At 42.8% G+C, this 18087-nt stretch overlaps 1 protein-coding gene across 1 annotated transcript in view; it reads right to left on the bottom strand.

Annotated features, from left to right (window-relative positions):
• PRCP (prolylcarboxypeptidase) overlaps positions 1-18087 on the bottom strand; it is a gene marked incomplete at its 5' end in the record, with an annotated part of 63146 nt that overhangs the window by 13953 nt on the left and 31106 nt on the right. The window contains 5 exon segments of the mRNA XM_034759077.1: positions 1588-1760; positions 3335-3492; positions 7271-7452; positions 7886-7987; positions 9664-9804. Coding sequence (XP_034614968.1) covers positions 1588-1760; positions 3335-3492; positions 7271-7452; positions 7886-7987; positions 9664-9804 — 756 coding nt within the window.

Below are 18087 nucleotides of genomic sequence, written 5' to 3'. Positions count from 1 at the left end.
TATCAGTAACAGAACAGCAAATTCAGGGATGGGAGTGAGGCAGTAATGTGCATCCTTCAAGCTGCATTTAGACAGATAAGAGACTGAAATCGAACTGAGGGTATTTATGCTGATGGGAGAGCAGCAAAGGACAGGTAAGTTTCCATTCTCCCCCGCTTTCCTTTCTTTTTCCTTCCACCAGTCAAGTCTATGGTTATTTTTGTATGCATGTTTCAGCTTTTGTTAACAAGCCAGAGCAAGTCAGGCCCACCTATGCACACAACATGACAATACACAGTGCGAGGACATGACAAGAAAACAACACTGAAGCACAATTCAGCAAATCCCTTACTCATCTCCAGATTCTGCTTTCCTTGCTCACCCAGAGTAGTACCTCATGCTCAAATCCAAGGGACCATTCCTAAGGGACTACTCCGTATGAGCAGAAGTGCTTGGGTGTGTAACTAGTCCCATTCAAATAAACCACACTACCCACATTAGCAAGATTTTTCCAGCAGGATCAATCCCTTATGTGGCATATAAAACCAAGTCTGCTGACTAAAGGAGATCAACAGTTTGTCTGTTCAGAATTTAGGTTTAATGGAGGATAACACTGGTATTGACTTTATTTCTTTTAATTTTACCTACTGTACTTCATTGGTAATTCATAGTAGCTCAAAGTGACTCAGAGGAATTCATTGCGGGGTTAACAGAGTAGAGGCAGGCAAGACCAAGAAGAAGTGGCTCAGAGGCAAGAAGCATTCCAAATAAGTAGACTGGCAAATAAGGGAGTGGATGTGGAGAGCTGCAGCCAGGAGGTCAGAACACAGCTGCAAAAACAGTCTAGTTCTAGCACTTTGGGCCTCTGAAGACCAGAGGGATTTGGAAAGATCATAAGAGGGAAAGGCAACAGCTGAGATCATAGCAGATGAAGGTATGAATAAGGAGGAGAGCCGAGGGGAAGTAAAGACTGATAGCGACTTTCCAACAAGATGATGAAAGAGAAAAAAAAATGTTTGGGGTGGAGGATTGGCTCTACAGAGCCAACATGAGTAAAAAGGAATTAAACATATTTTTGACACTAAAATCAAGCAGCTGCGACTCCGATACACACAGGCAGCAGATCTGGTGAGCCAGAAAGAGCCATTTTTACATGATCCCTTGGCAAAGCAGAGCTCTGGGGTGCAAGCTCCCGGCGGCGCTTACCTCAAGCGGCTCTGCACACTGCCCCATCCGCAGGCACCGTTACTGCAGCTCCCATTGGCTGTGGTTCCCGGCCAATGGGAGCTGCAGGGGCGGCGCTTGTGGCAGGGACAGCGTGCAGAGTGGAGGCCACTGACTGCCCCTACACATAGGAGCCAGAGTGGGGGCCATGCCGCTGCTTCCGGGAGCTGCATGGCACGACCCCTGACCCTGCTCCCCGGCTGGAGCTCAAGGTCTGGAATAAAATGGCTAGCGGGCCGGCTTCGGCCCATGGGCTGTAGTTTGCCCACCTCTGTCCTAGATCATGTGGGTTTTCTTTAAATTTTAAAAGCAGCAATTTGCAGTAAATCAGCGTGTCCCAGCCTAAAGCTGAATCAGTTATAGAAGATGTAGACGCTCATTTACCTGAATGGGCCAAGCTGGCAGGGGCTGTAAGAAATCAGCTTTATACGGATAGTTCACCATTGCCAAATTTACCCATGTTTCACTTAGCCAAGCTTTCAACACAGCAGCATCTTGCTTGCTTTTTAATGGTCTGCATAAGTGAAATGCACTGGAAAGCCACTTCAAACCTTCATCTAAGCAAGAAGACATACAAATTAGTGGTTAATGTCTCTGGAGTCAGTCATACATCATAAAGGCTATGGATAGTGAGGACCCGAAACATGCCCCTGCTACTGCAGCTTCTCTCTTACCCTTTTCCCTTCCCTCGGTGTAATTAAGCCAATGAAGTTTCTTCACGTGTACACAAGCATTCCTGAGAGCAGAATCTGGTCCAGCGAGTATTTCAGTGAATGGACTACTCGGAGGTATGTGGATAGTGCATATCAGGCACATTAGGTTAATGTAAATCTGGCTGGTCGTTGGAGAACATGGTGTCTGACATATTAACATAGTGAACACCACAGAGCAAGCCTCTCTTTTCTGAAAGGAAACATCGAACGTACCGGCTGAACGTACGAGAGCTGTCACTAGATAACTCACAGGACTCTGCTTGCCCTTCTCTCCCTTGTTTTGACTGGTTAAGAATCCCTCAGATTCAGTTTCCCATTTTTACAGACTAATTTATAATACTGGTTTCTCTAGTGGGGTCCTGAACTAGAACAGGAAAATAAATTTTAAAATCCCTGTGCTCTAGGTAGGCTGCAATCCCTTCTGATCTCTCCACCCTAGTGCTAAATGATAAATAGTGCAATGGCCAATTAAGATTTTCCCTTCCTCCTTTCCTGTTTATTTTTAAGCTAGGTTAAAAACAAAACCAGACTACCTTTAAGGTCTGCTCTCCCATCCTCTTCCCTTCACCTTTTCTCATGAAATTAAGGATGTTGCCTTCCTTCCTAGTTTGCACCGCGCTGGAACATGATAGCGATTCCTTAAGTTATGATCTGGAGCCAACTCCAGATCTGAAGTTTTCCTGGTGGTCAGGGAGGTTTGGACCTGGATTTTAAGCCACTCTATAAAACTTGTACAAACCATATGCTATACCAGCAGCAAGGTCTATTTTTAAGTTACCTTCCCCTTTTGAAAGGTTGATACTAGTAGACTTCAGAAATAGCATTTCAGTGGTAGCTAACCTCTTTTCTTTTACCCATTCCAGATAGAGGAAATAGCATAACTCTCTAGATCTAGACTAAGGTCTGCTATTTTTTAGTCATTTTAAACAACCTACTTATTTACTTTGAAAAACTAGCTACAGTACTGAGCATGCAGATGTGTCATGGATTATGTTAGGCCATTGAAAGGTGTGGCCCTGGAAAACAAGGTAGACAAAGCTAGAACTCAAACAGCGTGGAAATCTGGCTTTTTTTGTGTGTGTGTGTTTGGGTTTTTTTTTTTTTTTGGTCTGTAGTTGTTTACTTAAACAAATGTCTCCTGTTTCTATGTGGTATGATAGCATCGTCTACCTGTGTCCGATTCCACCTTCACAGTCAACTCCAAATGGTCTCATTTTAAAAGTTCATTTTTTAAATATAAAAGCTAATCCATAACAGCTGATGAAGGCTATGTTAAAAAAAAAATTAATGATACATATGCGACAATCACTCACACTTTATGCAATTTCAAATTTACAATGATTCTCTTTAGGCAAATTGCTTGAACTTTGTGATCCTTCAAAAAACAGGATTTCTGAAAGGTCTTGCCAACTTCCTACCTGTGGAGGAGATGCGATTAATGGCCCCCCAGGAATTCAGGATGCTCTCTGAGCAGCACTGCCCGCTCTTTTTGAAATCATTTGTCACTATACTGTAGAAAGTGCCACAGGGTACCAAATCCTCAAACTGCCAGATTGGGGCAGAGGCTGCAAGAGCTCTGTAGATGGAGACAGAAAGACAAGATTGTTTGGTGAAACATGTGCATCTAGCACCTCTACAAACATGAATCTCTATCCTCATGGCAACACTTTCCTCACCGCTGCTGTCTTCTAATTAAAAGCTTCTAAAAATAGGTGCTTATAATTCATCTGTGACATTCTTGACTGAGAATTACATGAATACGTACATTTGCAAAAATATTCCACAAGATGGAGTGCAAAGCAATTGGAAGTTTTAGCCATGTCAGATTATCTTTGGAAAATCATGGGAGACAGGAGAGATTCCAGAAGACAAATATAATGCCCATCTATAAAAGGGGAAATAAAAACAACCCAGGAAACTACAAATCAGTTAGTTTAACTTCTGTGCCAGGGAAGATAATGGAGCAAGTAATTAAAGAATCATCTGCAAACACTGGGAAGGTGGTTGCAACTGCTTTGGAAGATAGGGTCATAATTCAAAATGATCTGGACATATTGGAGAAATGGTCTGAGGTAAACAGGATGAAGTTTAACAAAGACAAATGCAAAGTGCTCCACTTAGGAAGGAACAATCAGTCTCACACATACAGAATGGGAAGAGACTGTCTAGGAAGGAGTACGGCAGAAAGGGATCTAGGGGTTATAGTGGACCACAAGCTAAATATGAGTCAACAGTGTGATGCTGTTGCAAAAAAAGCAAACATGATTCTGGGATGCATTAACAGATGTGTTGAGAGCAAGACACGAGAAGTCATTCTTCTGCTCTACTCTGCGCTGGTTAGGCCTCAATCGGAGTATTGTGTCCAGTTCTGGGCACCGCATTTCAAGAAAGATGTGGAGAAACTGGATAGGGTCCAGAGAAGAGCAACAAGAATGATTAAAGGTCTAGAGAACAAGACCTATGAAGGAAAGCTGAAAGAATTGGGTTTGTTTAGTTTGGAAAAGAGAAGGCGGAGAGGGGACATGATAGCAGTTTTCAGGTCTCTAAAAGGGTGTCATAAGGAGGAGGGAGAGAACTTGTTCATCTTAGCCTCTAAGGATAGAACAAGAAGCAATGGGCTTAAACTGCAGCAAGGGAGGTCTAGGTTGGACATTAGGAAAAAGTTCTTAACTGTCAGGGTGGTTAAACACTGGAATAAATTGCCTAGGGAGGTTGTGGAATCTCCATCTCTGGAAATATTTAAGAATAGGTTAGATAAATGTCTATCAGGGATGGTCTAGACAGTATTTGGTCCTGCCATGAGGGCAGGGGACTGGACTCGATGACCTCTCGAGGTCCCTTCCAGTCCTAGAATCTAGGAATAAGATGCTAGTTCAAACATTTTTAAAAATTTTGCAGGCTCTTAGTCCACGTTTGTGTTTATTTGTACAGTAGTGTCTAGAGACCCCAACTGAGATCAGGCCCAGTATACTAGGCACTTATATATATATATATATATATATACACACACACACACACACACACACACACTCTAAAGCGACAGTCTGTGCCACAGAGACCATCTAAATAAACAAGGCAGACAAAGGGTGGCAGAATTATTATCCCTATTTTACAGATGGGACTCTGGGACACAGAGAGGCTAAGTGACTTGCCCAAGGTTACATGGAAAGTCTACTATGGAACTGGGAACTGAACCCAGAGCTCCCAAGTCACAGGCCAGTGCCATAACCACAAGACAATCCTTTCCCAACAGCTATACAGTAATCCTATATAGGCTCTGATACAATACAAAATAGCAGTGGCTGCCTAGGGCCTTGGCTACACTTACCAGCTAGTTCGACGGCTGGAAATCGAAGTTCTGGGTTCGACTTATCGCGTCTAGTCTGGACGCGATAAGTCGAACCCGGAAGTGCTTGCCGTCGACTGCGGTACTCCAGCTCGGCGAGAGGAGTACCACGGAGTCGACGGGGGAGCCTGCCTGCCGCGTGTGGACCAAGGTAAGTTCGAACTAAGGTACTTCGACTTCAGCTACGTTATTCACGTAGCTGAAGTTGCGTACCTTAGTTCGAATTGGGGGGGGTAGTGTAGACCAAGCCTAGGTCATAAAAGCCACAGAAGGCTATGGATGCTGGCTCTGTAGCAGGAGAGCATCAGACGCTGCAAAGCAAAGTCACCAAAAGAACCTTCCTATGATGAACTGTGAAGCTGTCCAAGGAAAGACAGCATCCAGTAGTCAACTCTTGGGACAGCTGGGCCGTCTGCTTCCTGAGGCAAAGACCACGTAAGTTACAAACAACTCTACTAACTCCCTTGCATGTTTCCTGGAGGGTGGTAAGGTTGGCTCAAGCATTTGGAGGGCATATAAAGGAGCTTCTCTTACTTCTAGATACCAAGAAGAGAGCTTATGTTCACAATGGCATTGTGGGAAACCTTACCCTCCAACACCATAGTTTATCCTGGAGCCTCTCTCTTTCCTCATGATGAGAAGAGGAATGTAAACAGTCGCATTGGACTGAAAACTCAACACCTCTCTTTGCTCTTCTCCCTACCTGACCTTCAGAAAAAACAGGGCAGCCAAGTGAAGTGTCCTGAACTTGGCCTGTCCCATATGAAGTTCTTCCCTAGCCAGCAGAGGGAAAGCTTGCCTGCACTTTAAGCCTTGAGGGGTGAGGAGAGTCCCACGCGCAACTACATTTGCTGCGTCAAGGAACAAAAATAGCCATTGTAAAACATATTGGCACTGGTCAGATATTCACTGAGTAAGAGTTTTGGGTTTTGCCAAAAATCCCAATCACTTTTTTCTTTTTGTTAATAAATTTTAAAAGTTACCTCGCCCCAGAGAGAGACAAAAATCTTATCTGCCATCTGCAACTTTTAAGGACAATGGAGCCTGAAAAAAATCAGAAGACTCAAAAAGTCAACTTTCTTAAAAGGGATCATTTTAAAGTAATTATAACTTAATTAACAGGTTTACTTGAAAATCCTCAGAAAAAAGTCAACACTAGCTGCCAGCTTTCATATGTATTGCCCTTCCTCGAATCTTTGGAATCTCCTGGAGGGACAGTCTCACCAACACCGAGATGCTCAAATGGACCAGCATACCCAGCATGCAAACACTCCCTCAAACAAAGACACCTCGACTGGCTTGGGCACGTGTGCCAAATGAATGATGGGCACATCCCAAAGGACATCCTCTACGGTGAATTGGCATCTGGAAAAAGACCCAAAGGGCGCCCACAATTGCATTTCAAGGATGTGTGCAAGCGAGACTCAAAAGAAACAGACTTGGATGTGGATCACTGGGAAGATCACACTCAAGACCACAGCCTTTGGAAATAAGAGCTTAAAGGTCACCGTAGTTACGAGAGGAAGCAGTCCAGTCTAGCAGAGGAGAAAAGAGCTCACAGAAGGCAGAGCCCAAAGGGTCGAAACATCGTCTTTAAATGTGAGAGATGCAGCAGAGATTGTCTCTCTTGAGTGGGTCTCTTCAGCCACAGCCGCAGCTGCCATAAAACCAACTGAGTAAATTCGTTACCACTCAGGGGCGAATACCCATGTCCTCTCGAGACTGAAGGGTGCCTATATCTACCAACTGCTAGATTGTGTTCTGTACATTTCAGAAGAGATTGTTATTGGCTGAAGAATAAAGTAAGAGGTTGAATCCCTGTTTTAGATGAAAAATGTAACACAATCTTAACTCTGAGCTTTCAAGACTGCCTCCACAATATTCATAGCTATAAATGCAAATTATAAATGCAAAGAAGGATTAGGTCTTTCTAACAAATCCCTCTATTTCCAGGTCATTTTTTATGTGTCATTACTGATCTGTGTTTAAGCACAGCAACTGCACTTACCCAACCACCACATGAGGGTATTTCATTCTAAACCAGGCTGCAAGCATCCCTCCATAGGAACCCCCTATGGCAATCACAGGGGCATTTAGGGCTCCTGGAATTGTCTCCTTTAAGTGCTGAATTAGTATCGCAAAGTCTGCCAGAGCTTGTTCCGACGTCAAGTAATTCAAGTGTTTGGAATCCTGAAACAAGAACATATTATATAGTATGGGACAGATTTTCAAACACCAATCTTTGTTTTTCCCTTTGTAATTTGTGAGCTGCTGAGGACCACACCAGAGGTGGCTACATTTGGGCAACAGTTGAATTGATCTCTGCAAGTGTAGCTTGTAATTCTAGAAATCCCTAGAGGCTTTTGAAAGCTACTGTATAGAATCAATAGTTATAGAAAATGTGACTCTCCTGCCACACACCACACATACTAGTAAACATGGAGCCAAATCCTACTCACCTTACTCATGCAAGTAGTTACTATGTAGTCAACAGGGTTACTCACACGAGTCAAGCCAGCAGGATTTACACTAGCATAAAAGAATTTTAAGGAGAAAGGAAGCAGCCAATTCTTCTCAACAGCCTTGAAACCAGTAGGTGATCAGAGTGGGAAAAGGCACTTACGCTGTAAGACTTATTTCCGAAGGGCAAAGATTCTCCGTAGTATCTGTGTTCAGCAAATATTAACATGGCATTAAGCTCTTCTGCCACATCCCACATAAAACCCTGGGAGGAAAAGGGATGTTTAAAACAATGAGCAGACACTGAATTATTATGTACTTTCATTTAAATATACCCATTAAATTCATACTCTTCAAGAGGGAAGATGCCACTGACACAGTAACTAGTCACTCAACTATTGTCTAAGGATAGTAAAAGTAAAGCGAACTAGACAGGTACAGCATGTAATGGAGGCTTAGTAAATCACTGAAAATATTCACAGGGCCAAAATTCTGCATGGGGCCAGTAGGTACACAAAAAGAGAAACATATCAGGTGAGGGAAAGTGCTATACACCAATATTGTGCCAGAGCCAGTTTAGGCAATGCTGCCATATTTGCTGTAGCAAAAGGGACGTGGCTCATGGGAAATCTATGAATAAAGATATACACATCTCAGGATTCTGATTAAGTTACACGTGACATGAACGTCATTTTGCGGCAAACACTATATAAATAGGGCTTCTGATTTCGGTTTTAACTGATAAAAAACAGTAAGACATCCCTGACATAAATAACCCCCTGAAATCAGTGTTCATCCAGGAAACACTAGAATAACACTGGAACTGGTCACTTGTATCTAGGGGGCTTGTCTACATGGAGCAGTAATGCATACTATGGGGGTGTGATTTCTAAAGCACAGTCACAAGTTGTGCATTAATTCATCTGTGTAGTCCCAGCTGCTGCATGCTAAAGCATATCTGACTGTAATGAGTAAGGTATATATTGCAGTATATACCAAGAGAAGGTCCCCAACCCTCCACCTCACCCGATTTTTGGATATCTATGTAAAACTCAAAAATTGCTAAAAATAAACCCTGAAAAACAGAAGCCCTGTCTATAATCTATATAATAAGATTCCAAGAATGATACTCTGAGGTATGACAGTATGAAGTCTAGATTATCTGTTGAGTCAGTGTGAAGTGATGGAAATAGCCAGAAGCATGATTGAAAGCTCTTTTTGTTCAGAACATCTCCAGGTTCTATCACCACTGGGATTTGAAATCTGTTACCATCCCATTTTTTAAATTCTCAGCCATTTTGACTTGAGGAATTATATCCATGCAGCAGCAAGGCATGTATCTATCCCATGGTGACAGTCCTAGACATTGGTTGAGTTACCTCTGATATCACAATCACCAGTCTAATTCTAAAGCTAATTTATATGCAACAATTTCATTGCTTGTATGGAGTGCACTGACGGAGGATTACTTGGCCCAACTACCACGTCTGTGTGATGGCACAGATGTTTAGTTATTAATATTATGTATAATAGACTTTCCTATGGTGATCATCAACTTACTATCAGACCACCTCAAAAAGAATAATGAATCTAGACTCAACTCCATTTTACAGATGGGGAATCTAAAGCAACATGATGTGAGATGACTTACCAAAATCTCCTGATAACCAGTCCTGTGTCTCAACCACAATATCATCCTTCCTCTCAAGGCCTGATTGATAACCCTTTTGCATTTACCTCAATGGACTTTGAATCAGGCCCTAAACTCCTTTATTTTGTTTATTCTTTTAGCTCACTGTTCCTCAAGGAACACTATTATTTTAATCAAAATTATTGCAGACTTGGATTTTAAAATATGTATTCCGAGTCTGTCTCCCACTAATACGCCACATTGTAAAAGTAAGAGGAATATTAGAGAACAAAAATCTATTTTATACACACCGTATTATTGCAAAACCAGGTGATATCGCCTTCATTGCCAGTGTAGAAGAGAATCGATCCATTGTCTTTTCTCCAATGCTGATCTGCTACTAGGTACCGCTGTTGGAATGTAAGATCTTGATCAAATCCAAAATGATCAATCTGTGGGAATGAACAGAAAACAAACAAACAAACAATCAAATAGCTTCAGAAAGGTCTAATAGGATCAAGGAGTAAAAGTGTTGACATTCAAGATGAGATTCACCAAGACTGAAAAACTTAAACAAACCCAAGAATCTTTGACTCTAATACACTGAAATTGATTTAAAGTTTTTCCTCTCCAAGAGACAGTTAGCCAGGGTTGGATGAAGGCTGTACACTCAAGGTGGAAGTGAAATTTAATCTCAGTTACAAAAGATATATGCAGTTTAATAGCATCCTATTTAAAGGCGATACTCTCCAAGAGTTCAGGCCTCCCATACTATTGATATTGCAGTAGCATCTAGAAGACCTGCATCAGGGATCAGAACCCCATTTGCTAGATGCTCTCCAAACGTAGTAAAAATAAAGTCTTTGTCCCATATTGCTTACAGACTTGTGTCATGTTCTGGGGTGCAATCCAAACCAGCGAGTGGTTGCGTCACAGCCTGCCGTCACCCTGGGTGCCTTAAATGCTCTGCTGCTGTGGCTCACAGCCTGGACAGCAACACCCAGAAGACAAGCATGCACTGAGCATCTGTGTATTAAGCAACTCTGGCTCAGCTCTCTGATTCCAGCCATCTGCTTGTTACACCCCAGCCACACTCTGGTATCTATTAGCTTAGTGGCTAATTAGATGGTTATTAGTCTAGTGACTCCGACACTCCCAGTCCCAAGATTTCCCAAAACCACGTGCTCTGTAATGTCCAGCCCTCTCCTGGATAATAAGGTTCGTTCGTTCCTCTAAAGAGAGGAAAGTCACAGCGTAGCACTGTAATTCAAACAGAGCACTGGGTTGGTTTAGATTAAAAGTAAAACAAGTTTATTAACAAAAGGAGGTAGGATTTTAAGTGAGTTCAAGTATAAAGAATACACAGTTAGAAATAGTTACAAGCAAATAAAGATGAAAAATGCTTTCTAGAGACTAAGACTTAACAAAACTACAGTCTTGATTCAAAGTAAGATTCTTATTGCACGCCCAAAGAGCAAGATGGCTGACTCCCCCACCCAGTCAAGATCTCTCCCCGAAGATAGTGAAACTTTGAAATGGATTCTTCTGAAGGTTACTCCCCAAAATAAAGTTCATTCAAGCCGTGAGGAAGGAGACATGGGGTCTGGTGATAAAGGAAGTTCTATGCTAGTTTCTTTCCTAATGATATTTGCTAAAATGTATATCAATCTGTTCCTGCCCTCTCCGATGCAAATGAATGGCCTCCTGATGTGATACTAATCAACTGATGACACCTGGCTGGAGATGCTGGCTTGTCCTTTGTCTGGGAGAAACCAGTTTACCCAGTCCCCAGACTTGTCTGGTAAACATATTTTAGTTCTGCATTTCCTTCATTATTTGTATGGTCCCTTGGGCATTTACTGTACCTACCTCAGGAAAGACTATTAATGATCAGCACGTTATTCGTTTTTCAATGATACCTTACGTGACACCTATCAGATACAATTTATGACATTAATGAATTGGGGTACACTGGTCAGGCCAGCAGAAACTCACTTCCAGATACCAGTAAACCCCTTGCCCTCTTGCCCTGGGATGCTGTTAGGGTCACATCTCGGTAATGGCAAGACAGAAGAGCTGTATGAAATAAACAAATGGGGCAAGGTGGAAAGCAGAAGAGTGAGGGGGTAAATGGCAGCGCTGGTCAAAAGTTTTCTGACAGGTTTTTTTGGAGAGGTGTGGCGGCGAAAAATACAAAGTAGTTTTTTCAACTAAATGGAAAATTTTCAAGGAATTATGTTTCCTAGAACATATTTGATGGAATACTGAAAACCCAAAACTGAAGTTTTCCTAGCTAAAATATTTTTGGTTTTCAACAGTTTACAGCTGAAAAATGGTAACGTTTTCATTTCTGATTAAGAGTTTTCCACTGAATGTTTTCAATAAAACATTTTTCCTCCCATTTTTATCAAAATTTTCCATGGGGTGAGCAGATGTTTTTCTACATAAAACAGCAGTAGTATTAGCTTTATAACTGGGACCCAACCAAATTCACATCAATGAAAAATGCACCTTGGACTGTGAAATCTGGTCTCCCCGTGAAATCTGGTCTTGTGTGTGCTTTTACCCTATACTATACAGATTTCACAGAGGAGACCAGCATTTCTCAAATTGGGGGTCCTGACCCAAAAGAGAGTTGCAGGGAGTTGCAAGGTTATTTTGGGGGGAAGGGGGGTCACAGTATTACAACCCTTACTTCTGTGCTGCCTTCAGAGCTGGGTGGCTGTTGACTGGGTGCCCAGCTCTGCAGGCAGCAGCGCAGAAGTAAGGGTGGCAATACCATACCATGCCAGCCTTACTTCTGCGCTGCTGCTGGCAGCGGCTCTGCCTTTAGAGCTGGACACCTGCCAGTAGCCACCGCTCTCCAGCTGCCCAGCTCCGAAGGCATTGCCGTCAGCAGCAGTGCAGAATTAAGGGTAACAGCATTGCAACACCCCCCACAGACACAATAACCTTGTGACACCACCCCACACACACAACTCCTTTTTGGGTCAGGATCTCTACAATTACAACACCGTGAAATTTCAGATTTAAATAGCTGAAATTATGAAATTTACAATTTTTAAAAACCTATGACCATGAAATTGACCAAAATGGACCCTGAATTTGGTAGAGCCCTATTTATAATGTTGAAAATTTACCCTGGATTACAGAGGTGAAATTTTCAGCCTTCATATATATATATATATATATATATATATATCTCCTTCCCCCAACCCTTTGGAGAGCCTGTCTACACTGGGAAGCAGGGGTGATGCTCTGAAGGCAGCGCCACTGCCAGCAGCAGCAGCGGAGAAGGGAGACATATTGAGCACAAGGAATGGGTCGGGGCCTGGAAATAACAAATGGGAGGGGAGGGAGCATGCAGGGAGAGAGACAGGGAGGAGCATGCATAAGGGAGGGGGGGGAATCACAGAGGGAAGAAGCGGGGCTTGGCTAGGGGAGGGGGTCACAGAACAAGGAAGGGGAACATGCATGGGGAGGGGGATCACCTAGGGGGAGGGAGGGAGCATGCACACAGGAGGGGCTCACAGAAGGGGAGGATCCATAGGGGAGTGAGACTTGAGGGGAGGGGAGGATGCAGAGGGGAGCAGGGATCACCGACAGGGGAGGGAGGCATAGTTAAGGGAATGGGGGGCACAGACGAGGGGCGGAGAGCCCCAAACAGGGGGAATGTGGGTGAAGGGATGAGTTCCAGATGGACAGGCACCCTGCAAAGAGGAGACGGGCACATGATGAAGCAGCACATGATTGGGAGCACAGGGGATGCTGCTGCTGCGAACAGGGCAGGCAGGGGCCATTGGACATTGTGAGGGGTCCAGTCCCACCGCCATGTCTGTCCGAGGGCTGCCAGGAACTGAGCCAAGCTGTACATCAGGGCAGCGGGCAACGTGAGGTGTGCGGGGCTTACCTCGAGCCCCAGGTCCGGAGCCCAGGGTGGCTCCGGGGTGAAGGCTGCGAGGGGCCAAGCCCTTATGCTCTCCCCAGGCCTAGCATGGGGACGGGGGAGCCTCGGTGCTCCCATATATGCCCACAAGGTGTATAGCACAGCCCCTCCCCCAATTTTTGGTCCATCCCACCTCAACCCCCTCTCCCTCAGGCTGGCACCACCCCTGCTGGGAAGTTTACCAGAATAGCTATCCTGGAATATCTCCTTATGTGGACATTCTTATTTTGGTATAAGAGTGTCCACATGGGGGCTTATCTCAAGATAACTATTCTGGAGTAGCTGTTTCAGTGAATTTCCAGTCATAGCCAAGTCCTAAAGCATCATCACTTTTGCTTTAGAAACCAGTGCTTGGTGCTTCCGCCCTGGGAGTGAGGGTAGCCTGTAACTGGATCACTCTGAATTATTCTAGGAGAGAGCAGCATCTTTGCTTCATCTCTCTCTGTCAGTCTCCCTACTGGACCAGTAGAACAAGGACATTGGCAGTAGCTTACGGCGTGCTGCTGGTAGAAGCCTGACATCTGCTGGAACGAACATCTGTTCCTGCTGCCTTCTGTCGTTAACATACAGCCTCTACAGTCCCTCATGTGCCCAATAAAACCTGGGCTCTTAACATGGCCTTTGTTCTGAAAACATTTGCAAGCAGATTTAGTGCTCAAGGAAGCGAGGCATCTGAGCACTAGATCAAGCCATGTGTAGCATGAGCAGCTGCTGTGCAAACTTCCCCATGCAGCTCAAATGATGAGCCTAATTCCGGACCACCAGAATCCAGATATTCCAGTCAAGATAGCAAACTGCATGGCCTTGTGCGCAAGCTGTTTAAAAGGTTGGTACGTACGAACAGGGAATGGGATAAGACCCCAGACTTTGCTTGGGCCCAAGATCAGGATCTGAACTAAAAAAACAAACAAACAAACAAAAAAAAGACATTTTAAAATGGTTTATTTTCAAAACCTAACAAGTTTGCAAAAAGTCTTTTGCCGCACTCACTTTTGGGGGTGCTGTTATCAGAGATGGGCCTTAGCAGCACTGAACATAGAGGAAGTTTAGAGCCAATGTGCCTCAGGCCCATTCTGCTATTCATATAATGCCATATGTGTGCATTTTACCTTACAGACATGGAAAACGGAGACAAGGTCCTTGCCTGAGAGTTTATGAACTAGATTTAGGGTTTTGACTGGTCCAAAAATAACTGGCCAATTGACTGGTTAACCATTGGTCAAATAAAATCAGAAGTGGTCAAGTATTCGAACCTTTTGCTTCCCTTGATGTATATATTTTTCCCTGCACCCTTTGTGAATAGTTTTAGTTCTGGTATTTAATCTCAATTTGTTTGTTTGGAAGACAAGCAGCTGCCAAAACCATAGTTTCAGTTTGGGGTCATTATCTCATATGATTAGTCTTGGTGTCTAACAAAGAAGATCAGACATAACTTTAGGATAAGTCTGAGCCATTCGGCGTTCATGAATGTAAATATCAGAAAGCTACACCAAGGAAGCTTATCTTTAAGCTTCTTGAGAAGGTAAGTGTGAATGTCAGATGGTTTAGCAAACTGGCAATGGGAGTCAAATGTGACCAGATGAAATATATCCCAGGTTGTGAGGGACCACAGGGATCTCTGGTCCAGAACCAGTGCTATGAAAATTCGTACCAGTCTGAACAGAACTTGTATTGGTTGACCAAAGTTTTCCAGCTTTAGCAAGTCATGAAACATTTTAACTATGGTATCACTCATTTAACTTTAAGAGGGATATCAGTTTTTCTTGGTATTGTTGCTGCTGTTCATTATCAGTTGTGTAACACTTGCTTAATTCGACAAAACTTGAACATAAAAAAACAAAGTAAGAATGAAGGACAAGATTCTCTGTTGTTCCAAGTTCTCACTCTGTGAAGATGGGAATGGAGGGACACTAGGGAGCTAGTCATGCTTTTCTTGGCCCATTTGGCAAAAGTCCCCAAGGGGTCAGCCACCAGACTTGAGCACAGTCAGAGCAGACCTATTTGTGAGTTTATTGCCAACTGATGCTGTTTGGCCCTGGCAAAATGAGTTGTCTATTAAATTAATCAATCCAGTTCCTATTGGCCACCTGTCTACATCACACGAATTTCCATCCGATTAGGCTTTAATTGTTGAGGCTTAGTGGAAGGGCCAAGGACTAAACAGATGTAGCAGCTGAACCAGCCTCCCACCTCCTCTGCTGTCACACCTACCAAAAACTTAACAGCGGTTGGGCAGCTGCTGTGCTCTGATCATCCAGACCAGTGCTGTCCTTGTCTGTTGGACCTACCTATTGTCTCTTGTCTGATCCACGGCTAGGAGCCCCCACATAAATTAGACAACTAATTTGGTCCCTAATCTAGTTAACTATTTATGCATGTGCTTAACTTTAAGCATGAGTTGTCCCATTGCAGTCAATGCGACTACATGAATGCTTGAAGTTAAGCATGCATTTAATGGCTTTGTTGGGTTGCAGCCCTAACAAATTAGGACAATAGATTATGTCATTGTATACGGATATTTGACTTGCTACTTTATGCAGTGCCATTATTTTACATGTAATAAAACTTAGTGCTGTAGTTGGAAAGTGATTCCTATGAATCATGAACAGACTCAGCAGCAGAAAAAACTCAGTTTAGAAATGTATAGATTTTGGGGAGGGGATTTAAGCAGGTTTAGAGGGAACATATTAAATAAGTAGTTTCCAAGAAGTATTAGAATAATATAGTCTACTATACTGAATACTCTGCTGGCAGTAACAGAAAATCCATTTTGAGATCCACTGAGAAATCTGTTTCCACAAAACTTCTCTCTCTCCTTCCTGACAGAGTGAGATTCTATAGGTGGATGATTAGGACACGGAGACAAGAATCTCTAGTACCTCAGGAGAATGTTAAACGGCAGTTACTAAAGTTAGACATTTTTAAATCAGCAGGTCTAGGTAACTTGCACCCAAGAATTTTAAAAGAGCTGGATGAGGACCTTGCTGGACTGTTAACATTGATTTTCAATAAGTCTTGGAACATTAGGGAAGTTCCAGAAGTCTGGAAGAGAGCTAATGTTGTGCCAATATTTAAAAAGAGTAAACAAGATGATCGGGGTAATTATAGGCCTGTCAGTCTGCCATAGATTTCAAGCAAGATAACAGAACAGCTGATATGGGACTTGATTTATGATGCATTGAAGGAGGGTAATATAATTAATGCGAATAAACATGAGTTTATGGAAAACTGATCCTGTCAAACTAACTTGATTTTTTTCTTATTATAGTACAAATTGGGTTGATAAAGGTAATAGTGGTGATGAAATATACTTAGATTTCAGTAAGGCTTTTGAATTGATACTGCACAACACTTTGATTAAGAAACTAGAACAAGATAAGATGAACATGGCACAGATTAAATGAATTAAAAGCTGGCTAACTGATAGGTCTCAAAATGTAATTGCAAACAGGGAAACAGCAGCAAGTAGGTTTCAGGGTAGCAGCCGTGTTAGTCTGTATCCTCAAAAAGAACAGGAGTACTTGTGGCACCTTAGAGACTAACAAATTTATTAGAGCATAAGCTTTCGTGGACTACAACCCACTTCTTTGGATGCATCACTTTGAAGAAGTGGGTTGTAGCCCACGAAAGCTTATGCTCTAATAAATTTGTTAGTCTCTAAGGTGCCACAAGTACTCCTGTTCTTTTTGAGCAGCAAGTAGGTGTGTTGCTAGTGGCTCCTGTGGGGAACTGTTCTGGACCCTATGCTATTTAACATTTTTATCAATGACTTGGAAGAAAACATAAAATCATCACTGATAAAGTTTGCAGTGACACCAAAAAATGGGGGCGTGGTAATTAATGGGATACAGAACAATCTGGATCGCTTGGTAAACTGGGCGCAAACAAACAATGCGTTTTAATATGGCTAAATGTAAAGTATACATTTAGGAACAAAGAATATAAGCCATACTTACAAGAGACAGGACTGTAGCTTGGGATGCAGTGACTGTAAAAAAGATCTGGAGGTCGTGCAGGATAATCAGCTGTGGCCAAAAAGGCCAATGCAATCCTTGGATGCATAAACAGGGGAACCTCAAGTAGAAGCAGAGAGGTTATATTGCCTCTGTATTTGGCACTGGTGCAACTGCTGCTGGAATACTGTGTCCATTTCTGGTGCCCACAATTCAAGAAGGATGTTGATAAATTTTAGAGGGTTCAGCCAAGAGCCTTGAGAATGATTAAAGGATTAGAAAGCCTGCCTCAGTGATAAAATAAATAGATTGAGCTTCCTTTATCTATTTATCTTCACTAAGAGATGGTTAAGGGGTAACTTGATTGCAATCTATAAGTACCTAATGGGGAACAAATATTTAATAATGGGCTCTTCAATCGACCAGAGAAAGAGGTAACAATCTAACAGCTAGAAGTTGAAACGAGATAAATCCAGACTGGAAATAAGGCATAAGTTTTTTAAACAGTGAGGATAATTAACCACTGGGACAATTTACCAAGGGTTGTGGTGGATTCGCCATCACTGACGAAGTTTAAATCAAGTTTGTATATTTTTCTAAAAGATATACTCCAGGAATTCTTCTGGGGAAGTTCTATGACCTCTAGTACAGAGGTCAGACTAGATGATCACAATGGTTCCTTCTGGCCTTGGAATCTATTAAAAGAGTGCGAGATCAAGAGCTAAGATAATTAGAGAAGTGAAGAATTTAGATCCAAAAGGGGGGCAAAAAATCTGAGAACACCAGAGGGAGCTATTACATAATCCATTTCGAACAGGCTTACTGAAGACAACGAA

The sequence above is a fragment of the Trachemys scripta genome, chromosome 1 (genome assembly GCF_013100865.1).
Source record: "Trachemys scripta elegans isolate TJP31775 chromosome 1, CAS_Tse_1.0, whole genome shotgun sequence".
In the NCBI taxonomy this organism is placed as follows: domain Eukaryota; kingdom Metazoa; phylum Chordata; order Testudines; family Emydidae; genus Trachemys; species Trachemys scripta.
The sequence above is the reverse complement of the archived record's forward strand: the minus strand, read 5'-3'. Positions and strand labels throughout refer to the sequence as shown.